Below are 10,887 nucleotides of genomic sequence, written 5' to 3'. Positions count from 1 at the left end.
CAACTCTAGAAACCGAGTTTACATACCCATTGTGGGCAGAGCACAGATAGCCCATTGTGTAGCTTTGTGTTTAACTACAAACAAACATACTTTATTTGCAGTGTTCATTTTGCTGTTGAACAAAAGTTATTGCCCACCCCCACACACACAGTGGCTCAGAAGTAATCTTGAGGACTTATAACGTAACTCAGGGTTCGGTCCCTCAAGTTGGTATAGAACATATAGCCTACTGTACACTTTTGCGCTTGGAACTAAATTAATAAAATTAATTAATTTAATTTTTTTTGTTTAAAAAGATATGTCGCTTCTTTTACTTAGTTAAAAATACATTTTGTCCGATTTCTTTATTTGCAGAATTAAGTCATTGTTTTTTTATATGGTTTAGTAAGACAGGGATTTTAAGGTGGAAACTTTTAATAGTTGTGCAAACAATTAAATGTAACTGTTTCTTTTTTTTCTAAAAAAACATAAATGTTTAGTTAGAATGTTTCATATGTAGGCTTCCTTCAGAAATTTTAAGTAAATGTGTGTTTTAGAACAATATTTAAAACAACCAGCATTATTCATTGCCTCAAGTCCAAAACCATAAAAAAATTCCAATTTATAATTAACTGTCGTTGTAATTGCAAAATAATGGTAAGCTGTGGTCATAATCGACTTTGACTACATGTAAAGTTGTATTATCAGTGCTTTATCAGTATATCCCTCTCCTACCCTCTTTATGAACTCGTTATGTATGTTTTTGTTTGTTGAGAATTGTGCGCAAAGTTACACAAAGACTATCAGCGCCAGCCTGCGGAAAGTTTATCAAAACGTGTACCAGAAGACTGATTTAAATGTGGCAAATATATATACATAAAGGCCAAATTTTGCAAAGTGTTTTTTTTTTAACAAGGATGATCTTATTCAAATCAAGACAAAAATATTGTTTATATAATTGCAGTTAATTACATTTTTATGAAATTTCATTTCCATTCAACATTCATAACATACAATAACTTAGAACATTGTCACTGACCGTGTGTGAAGTTATTTGACCTTTTTTTTTTCTTTGTACTTAAGGTCTCTAAACATAAAAATAAAATTAGAATAATTAAATAAAGTAAAATATATTCACGGATATCTTGATAGATATCTCTTTCAATTAGCTGACAATGCATCTGTTTTGAAATAATACAGAAAAATCAAGTGATAATTCCTTAAAAGGTGTAAAAAGTAATAAATATTGTAAAATTTCTAAAAACAAAAACGAGCAATTGTATGATATTATAACACATATCACATTTTCTAGAAAACAAAATCAATACAAAATCACCATCAAAATAAAATATTTAAGCCTAAAAAAATTACAAAACCGTACTTTAGTATGGCAGCATCTTGACATATTTACAGGATATTTAGTCGAAAATTAGGAGGTAAAATTATTTTATAACATATTTATTAGTAATCATACCAGAAAGCACAAATAAAATACACTTGTGAAATAAAACATTTGCGGCTTTCGTTGGGTAAATGTATATTAGCCCTTGTTTAAGTAATGTCAGTTTAGAGATTCTAAGACAAGTTTTTTTCCACAAAGAAAAATAATTCTGAAGAGGCATTAGTAATTCCTGTTTAACTTTTCAGTAATCACCGCCTCATCGTGCAACTACATGTAAATTCGTTGAAAGGAAAACGTTCTATATACTTAGTAGGACACTACAAAATACGTCGAAGATACAGTTCTATGGACAAATCAGGTTTAATAAAAACCAAATTTTCTCGATGCAACAGGGAAGTTTTTGTTTATATTTTAAACAGCATTCTCTAAAAATATCACTCAGCGTTTTACTATTTCTGACCTAACATCTGTGTATGAATAAAATATTTGACTCAAAACTAGTATTTTCTTCTTCAGTTATGCTTTCTTTTCTGTATTCTTTACAGGGTAGAAATATTTGTAACTATTGAAATATATTTCATCTTCAAATCGCTAGGCTTAACTTCTTGAAAATTTAAAGGCAAGTATGTATAAAACAGAGGTTTTACAGTTTACTTTTGTACCTCTCCTTTATAATGAACAAAGATGAATAGCACCACCAAAACACATTTTTGGTCAAAAGTTAAAACCCTGAAGTCTTCTTTATTTTTGTTTATATGGCAAACTGGGTCTGTAGTCAAGATTATGAATTATTTGGTAACACATCGAGGACTAACACAATTTGTTTTAGTAACACACCAAACACGATAATTAAGATGTTGTTGTCATCAAACCAAGTTGGATAATTAGAATGTTGTTGTTATCAAACCAAATTTGGTAATTAAGATATTCTTGTTGTTTTGGCGAATTTCACTCAAAGCAACTCGAGGACTATTTGCGATATTCGTTGCTAATTTTGAAGTGCTCGGCTAAAAGGAAGACAGCTAGTTACCACCATTCACCGCCAACTGGTAGGTTCCTCTAATCGAATTATGGGATTCACTCTTCACTCGTCACCACGGAGCCTCGGATCCACAGTTCGATACACCAACCACTGGGTCGCGTTCGACACAAATAATTAAAATAATAGTTATTTTCAATATATAAAGAAATGTAACTCTGAACGATGATGACTAGACTCTGGTGTTTATATTTATCTCTCTTTTTTTAATATTTCACAGGATCTTAACTGAAACAAGATTAATTGAGTATACATTGTTCATATCAATCTTGCACATACAATTACGACTGTCCAACCCAAGTATGATGGCACTGCAGAAAGAAATGAGAGTGACAAAAATAAAAAAGAAATGTTTGGTTGTTTGGCGTATATTGGCGCAAAGCAACTAGGCTATCTGCGCCGAAAAAGAAAAATATAATAAAACTTGGCTATAACTTATTCGACAGAAAATACTTTGATCATATATTTTTAAAACATCATTTTGATATTTTCCTTTCCATCGGCATGCGTAGATTCGATTTTTCCTTACGTCTCGTCAGTCGCGTCTTGGCTAAAAAATGGAGAAAATAATCGTAAGCATCAAAGCTGATCTGATATTTATTTTGAAACTAATCAAATGTAATTGTATTTTAAGAATTAGATTAATGTACAGTATTTACCATGCTTAGGTGATAATAACTTATATAACTCAAACCGTAACTTACAGAAATTTGTCAATGCTTTTCAGAAGTTGGTATAATGAGAAATACTATGAATCGGGCTTTGTAATAGTTAACCTTTGATTAAATTTAGAGCCCAATAAAGTGTAACCTACATCAAATAAGTATTTTAACAATACTCAGTTCCAATTCGAAGCCTTATAATAAATACATAATATATTTATGACATGAGCTTCATTTATTCATATACAGAAATTTCCGTATTAATACTTCAAATTAAGTTTGTTAGAAATATCTAGCCGGCATCTCTTTTATTTTTATGTTTTACTGTAATAAGAAGGTTTCAAACTACCATCTAACACATTCTGTACTGCAATAAGAAGGTTTCAAACTACCACATCTAACACATTCTGCACTGTAATAAGAAGGTTTCAAACTACCATCTAACACATTCTGTACTGCAATAAGAAGGTTTCAAACTACCATCTAATACATTCTGTTGCAGTTTGAAATATATTATTACTTCTTCTTTTATCCCCCAGTGGTAAGTCTTCGGATTTACATAGGATCCAGGTATAGTCAGCACAAACAGATTACGAGCTTGAAGGTAAGAAATTATTATCAACTTTCAAATAAAGCTCCTTCGCTTATCTTCCATAGATTTACTTTCATTTATCTTTTAAAAAAACCTTCTTTTCCCAAATTCATCCGTCTACAACCCTTTTAACTTCTCACTTTCAGAATCCTGGAATCGCCATTACATGTATTTTTTACGTACTTCTTTGCGCCCCTGCGAACATTTGTAGTCCTTTACTTTAAAGAATAACGAATTATTAAATACTGGTCAAATTAATCAAAATTAAGAAGCCCTCCCCAGTGGCACAGCGTATTGTCTCGATACCCGTGGTGGGCAGAGCACAGATAGTTCATTGTGTAGCTTTGTGCTTAACTACATACAAACAAAAAATATTAAATGTTAGGAGTTTCTTGTTTGCTTGTTTTTTCTGTAAATATGCTTCAGTGCTAATTTTGAATCATTCCACTCAGCTAAGAAATAAAAATGTGTTCGAAAGTCTTGTTTTTCATTTATAATAATTAAAGATTTGTTGCTTTTCGTTTGGGAATACGACGTCTGAAAAAGATATATTACTGTAAAAACAAACACATCATTATCCTTCCATAACATAAAAGTTGCAGACAGGTGGGGTTTTACATAATTAAAGTATTGGAAAACCCGGAGATAAGTTGCAGAGAGGTGGAGCTCTACATAATTAAAGGATGGGCTGTAAAGTATTGGAAAAGCCGGGCGAGAAGTTGCAGCCAGGTGGAGCTCTACATAATTAAAGGATGGGCTGTAAAGTATTGGAAAAGCCGGGCGAGAAGTTGCAGCCAGGTGGAGCTCTACATAATTAAAGGATGGGCTGTAAAGTATTGGAAAAGCCGGGCGAGAAGTTGCAGACAGGTGGAGCTCTACATAATTAAAGGATGGGCTGTAAAGTATTGGAAAATCTCGAAGGAATAATTTCAACGAGATGCCACTTATTACTGAGTATTTTTTAGGACGAGTATACTTCAACGAGTTTTATACAATCCTCCCATTTTCAGTTAAATAAACTATGAATAATCATCAATAAATGCATATGTTTTTTATGACTGAAAAGACTGATCATGTATTCTTCGAGGACACTTACACAATAGTCTGCTTAGAAGGATAAAGATAAAGGCCAATTCTCGAGAGACAGCTGCCGCATTATCGCCTGTTAAATAACTGGCCTAAAACCGTATAGAAAAAGTCTTCAGGTTTCGAGAAATGGTAAGAAGGAAACGTTTGTACAAAGTATATGTCTCTCCAAATATGAAATTATAGTAGAACGTAACATATAAACCCCATTACAGATTATGCAAGAGATAATACAAATCTCAACAAGATATGATAGAAAATATGTAAATCTTGATAGATCCCAAATAAAAAGAATAAAAACCCACAAAATATTAAAGAAAGAAGGAACAAAGTCTCACTAGATGTGATAAAAAGAAGAAATATACAAGTCCCATCAAAAATGAAAGATCCTATAGACCCCACTAGAAATTACAAAAAGGTTCATACAGATCTATTAGAATGGATAGAAAGTCATATTAACTCTATCAGATGTGATAGAAAGAATTACAAGACCCATTAGATCTGACAAAAAAGAACCACATAAGCTCCTGTCAAAATAAAAAAATGATTCTATAAACCCCACCAGAAGAAGTAGAAGGTATCGTATAAACTCAATTAGATCTGGTAGAAAGAATCGTATAAGCCCATCATGAAATATAGAATGATTACAAAACCCCCACCAGATGACGCAAAGATAGGATCGTATAAACCTTACTAGATGTGATACAGATGAACGTACAGACGCTATTAAATTTAAAAGAAAAGTTATTTAAATCTCACCGAATCTCAAACATAATTTCATACTAGCTCTCCAATATTAGAACAAATCTTATAAGCTCCATTACTTCTAATAGAAACAAAATGTAATTATCAGCGCAAAGTTTTATTAAAAACGATAACATAAAACTCTTACACTGATAGAAATAGCATAAGACTACTGTTTCTGATAAAAAAAAAAGTCATATAAATTTCACTAGCGTCAAAGATAAGATAAAGAAACACCAGTAGCTCTGATAATAATTGTCACGTGCATGTAAAAAATCCCTTATTTCATTTAAATAAAAATTAAATTTTCTTCAAAATAAACATTAAACTGGAAACCTGAAAGACAGTTTTAGTATAGATTAACATCCTGTATAGAGACCCCCCCAGTGGCAGAGCGGTATGTCTGCGGACTTACAACGCTAGAATCCAGGTTTCGATACCTGTGGTGGGCAGAGCACAGATAGCCCATTGTGTAGCTTTGTGCTTAATTACAAACAAATCCTGTATAGATTGTGTAGACTAAACAAAATAAGATTGTATTACAAATATTATTAGTAAATACGCTAGAAATAAGTGTTTTTACACAATGGTTTTCTTACTTGAATTTGAAATGAAACTCTCGACTTATCTTCCGCAGTTTTCTACCTGCTGCTTTTAAACTTTCAGTTGAAGCTCTTCTAGCTTTTTCTCTAGCAACGGCTGAATTATCCTGACAAGACTTATCCAGGTCTGTGGAATTTGTTGTAGCAGCACATTCAGATAAAGAATGTCTGTGATTACTTTCAGCTTTCTCATTCCCGTCAACTAAAACAGTGTAAAACATCTCAAAAATTGATTTCAATATATAAGAAAAGTTGAATACTTGAAAAATTATAATAATGCGCGCATGTTGCTTTTTTGTTTGTTTGTTTGTTTAACAATCAAATATTTTAACTTTTGGTGATACGTAATTTTATCAACTTTTTTTGTCTGTTGAATCACAAGTAATGAGAGACTTTTTTCTCGTGCATTTATTAAAACATACATACATAAATATTATTCACAACACATGTCCGCTCTAAATACAGATAACTTCATCTGTTTACTATCTGCCAGTAGAAACTGTTAAGCAACAGTTACATATAGTCTGTTGATCGACTGTCGTGTAGATCTAACAGTGGAAATATATTAATATGTTGGTTGAACGTTCCATCAATCTCAGAGTGTGAAATATATCAAACCATTGAAAGTGTTAAGGAACTGTTACATGCAGTATGTTGGTTGAATGACGCGCATATCTGGCAGTATAAATATGCCAAAACTTTGAAAGTGTTTTATAACAGTCACATGTAGTCTGTTGGCTGAATTTCGCATAGAAAATATATTTCCACACTTAGACAACTTTAAAAATGTTAAATACCAGTTACATGTAATATGTTGGTTGAATGTCCCAGTAAAAATATATCAAGACCTAGAAAGTGTTAAGTAAAAGTTACCATGTGTGTGTACTAAATGTTGCGTTGAATGGAAGAATATGAAATTTATTTTATTTTATTATGACTTCAACTATTATTATGTTAACCCAACAAGTTTCTTTATCAACTACATTCTATGAAATATCACTTGTTCAGAAAGCGGTCAGGTTTACATCGTGGTAACTGGTCGAGATATGTTCTAGAACACAACAACATAGTAGAATGTGATAATAAAGATTAAAATGCTTTATCTAAACACGGTTTCCCAACTCGCAGTGACGTTATAATTATAGATGTACTAAACAATATAGTTTTATTATTATTGGCTAAACTTTGGTCAACAATAAAGACAGACTAAGAGAGGCAACTGAAAGAATTATTTAGTAATGTAGCAATGCTGAATTTTCTATTTTGTTGTGATTAAGTATTTGTTCATTTATTTCTTTACATATTTTTAAGTCGTAAGCATATAGTCGCACATTAATATCAATATTTCAACTTCCTTCTTCATCACTGTGATCTAAGTAACAAACAGTTTCCATGTGTTATAAAATAAGCCTAATAATTTGTGAAAATTATTCAAAAAAAAATCACATTGTTTACTAACAGACATCAGCGAAACTATGTTAAAATAAATAATTTAATAGGTGGGATGATCTAACAGCAAGACACAAAGAGCGGTATACACTGAAAACCTATATATCAACTCAGTTTGTACCTTCGCGTTTATATATTTATAGCTAACTCCTCCCACAGTGCTGTAACTAGCAGGATCAAACTTGGCAGGTGGACTAGAGGTAGTTCAAGAGATACCAAGATGGGTTAAAACGCCCCCCCCCCCCCACACACACACACCGAAAGATCATCCACGCATGGTAGGAGTATAATTATGAGTACGTTTTCAGCCACACTGAACATGAATTTGCCATTGAAATTTGCGTTCCTGCCTCCAACTTGGGATCCCAGGGGTGCCATGTTTAAATTTTTACCATACCCTCTACTCACAAGCTTGTATGACCATACTTGACACACGTGCTCAGGTATCACGGGGGGGGGGGGGGAGGAACCCATAAAAATAAAAGCAAAACTTTGGGACAGCCAAGGGAACGGGCTTGGAAAAAACAGCGCTGATTTTTCCAAGCCCGTTCCCTTGGCTGTGGTTTCGCTAGATAATAGATAGGGACAGTGGGAATCTCGTTAAACCATTCATGCGCGTCACTAATTAGATGACGAGACATTTAGCTACCTTAATATGGCACCTAACGAAGTTTTCTTTTTGAAATATATGTAGATATATATATATTCATACATATTTTCGATTATGGGAGAGCAGCTCTGAATATTCTTCGGACGATATGTCAAAACTGATTTGTACCACTCTATTTCTTCTTATGTAGCTCTTTGTTATAACTGATCTTTGAAAAATCTCTTCAGACAAGTTTGATACAGTTTTGAGAAAAACTTTTAGCTTTAAAGAAATCTGACATTTATTCAACTTTCTGGGCAAAGTCGATCTCAGAAATACATAAACGACGAACACCCTTAAACTGTGATTTGCGAATGACACTTTTAGTACAATCTTAGTTTGTAAGTAATAATATCATTGTTTGTTGAGTTTCGTGCAAAGTTACTCCAGGGCTAGCCGCCCCAATTTAGAAGTGATAGAGTAGAGAGAATGAAGCATGCCTCACATTAAATAAAAAACTTTTGTTGGAAAAATGTATATATATATACTAATATTTTTAATAAGTCTCACACTTGTTAAAGTAGAAATATTAACAAGTATAAAGTTCTGACAGATATATTTTATACATATTTTTATTGTATTTTGATTTTATTTCAAAAGTGCAACATCATAATATTTGGGAGTTATTTAAACACTTATTAAATCAGCTATTTCTCTGACTTCGTCTAGTTTTTCAAGTGCGGGTGAAAAGTATAATACGCTTGTGCAAACAGGACAACAAGTTGATAAAAACTTGTATGATTTGTCACTTCAATACATATATATAATATTTTGCTTTCTCATTATGAAGAACGACTGAACACTAGTAAATTTTCAGTTTAAATTAAAATATACATAACCCAAATTAAAAATTACCTAATTAAACATGTAGGTAGTTACTTTGATATATAACATTTTATCTTATTTTGTTTACGAGGTTTAATTTTAAAGAGTAGTTAAAAAACTGAAATAAGCTGAGTTACAGGTAAGTGTGATCTACAATACAAAGAACGCAGAGAGCATGCATCTTATAATGAATATACAGGTTTGTCAGTTGGTTAACCATATTTTCAGCGATGTTTTCGGCCTTAATCTTAATGACCTTACTACGTTGATAAATTTCAGTTAACCTACAATAATAGATTGAGAACTATACAAATTACAGATTTTAATAGAATTGAAAAGTTATAAGCATTTGCATGAATTTTAAGTATAATTTTAACATGTATAAATCGGTATATAATTTAATCAATTTAACTAAAATAATATATTTTAAAAAATGTGTATTATTTAATTGTTACCGTCAAACAACTATTTTTTATATTTTAAAATACATAAAAAACTTGTGACAGAGTTTATTTTCAACACTAAGATCTGTCTAGCTACTAATACCCATTCAAACATTTATAGCCTTATGATAATTCCCAAATTATACTGCCCTTAGTGCATATCTATATTAAAGGACCTGAAAACACATTTAGAAATTGAGATATGGTTAATAATTTCACTTATGTTTGACACTACGTAGGATTTAAGAAAAACAAAATCAAAGAACACTTACAGTTAAGAATACGTAATAAATATCAATCTTACTATAATATTCATCGCAGTGATCGTATAACCAATCAATTTCTGCTTTTGTAAGAATAGTTGTAGCAGTTGCTGATGTTTGAGTATCACAAGGTGTACGACTTTCACGAGATGATAAAACGAAGTCATCACTTAATGAAGATTGGGGAACGTCCTCACTGGGACGAGCTTCATCAGGATGCGATATTTCTTTTTCCATTTTCAAAACTCAAATGACCTAAAAACAACCGAAGAGACGTATTTTTCTATTTTTTCTTATAAAACAAAAATTATCTTAGCATGTTACCCACTATTCTTAACACAGGATATATTCTGAACTATAATCGCTATGATACGGTTGAATTTTGTAATTTGAACATAAAAAATATATACTACCAGTTTTGCAAATATTGTAAATTAATTTAACAAATGTTAAAGGGTCCTAAAAAAGATCAAAGCTGGTAAACTGCATGTAAAACTTATAGTCAATGAAATATTTCGGAAAAAATATCACTCTAGTCATCTTATTAAAATGTATTTATTTAGAATAATCAAAGTTGACTTAAAAGTTTGACCCCGACACAAAGGCATTTGTTTCTCACAATAAACAAGCACGTAAAAAATTGTGTTAATTAAAGGCAACAGGAGCAAACCCAAATGATTTAAAAACTGAGGTCGGCTGTGACTTAATACTATTGTTATAAAAACAAGTTAATTGCAGATAGATCTGAAATGTGTTGTTTTTTTGTTTTTTTCTATACAGATTTTTGATTTCAGGCCGTAATGGACAAATTAAGAAGAATCAGCAGTTAACTTGTTTATCTAACCATTTTCAGGCCTATTGGTTTCCCAGTATTTCACCAGCTTTCGTCGAGTAAACCGTAACTTATTATAATTCGTTATTGGTTTAATTAAGAGGAAGTAAAAAAACGTCTGCAGTTAACTTGTTTATATACCGTATTTTTCGGTGTATAATACGCACTTTTTTACCCCAAAATTTGATGTCAAAATCTGCTTGCATCCTATACACCGAAGGTATGAATAATATACAGTATATATATATGTATGTATATATACGATATACACACAAGCCATGTGTAAATATATTTAAATAGGATGCATAGTTTAGTTCAAT

The 10,887-nt window shown here is 31.7% G+C and overlaps 1 protein-coding gene across 2 annotated transcripts in view; it reads right to left on the bottom strand.

Moving 5' to 3' along the window:
- Positions 1 to 1,929: 1,929 nt before the first annotated feature.
- Positions 1,930 to 10,887, bottom strand: part of LOC111085681 — a 12,865-nt gene continuing 3,907 nt past the window's right edge. For both annotated transcript variants that reach the window (XM_022385415.1, XM_022385414.1), the window contains exons 2-4: positions 9,777 to 9,990; positions 6,104 to 6,308; positions 1,930 to 2,970 (exon numbers count right to left, since the gene is read on the bottom strand). In XM_022385415.1, the coding sequence (XP_022241123.1) occupies positions 2,946 to 2,970; positions 6,104 to 6,308; positions 9,777 to 9,972 (426 nt within the window). In that variant the 5' untranslated portion in view covers positions 9,973 to 9,990 and the 3' untranslated portion in view covers positions 1,930 to 2,945. The remainder of the gene's footprint in view (positions 2,971 to 6,103; positions 6,309 to 9,776; positions 9,991 to 10,887) is intronic.

This window comes from Limulus polyphemus, unplaced genomic scaffold, assembly GCF_000517525.1.
Source record: "Limulus polyphemus unplaced genomic scaffold, Limulus_polyphemus-2.1.2 Scaffold550, whole genome shotgun sequence".
NCBI classification, from domain to species: domain Eukaryota; kingdom Metazoa; phylum Arthropoda; class Merostomata; order Xiphosura; family Limulidae; genus Limulus; species Limulus polyphemus.
This window is presented reverse-complemented; position numbering and strand designations above follow the sequence as displayed.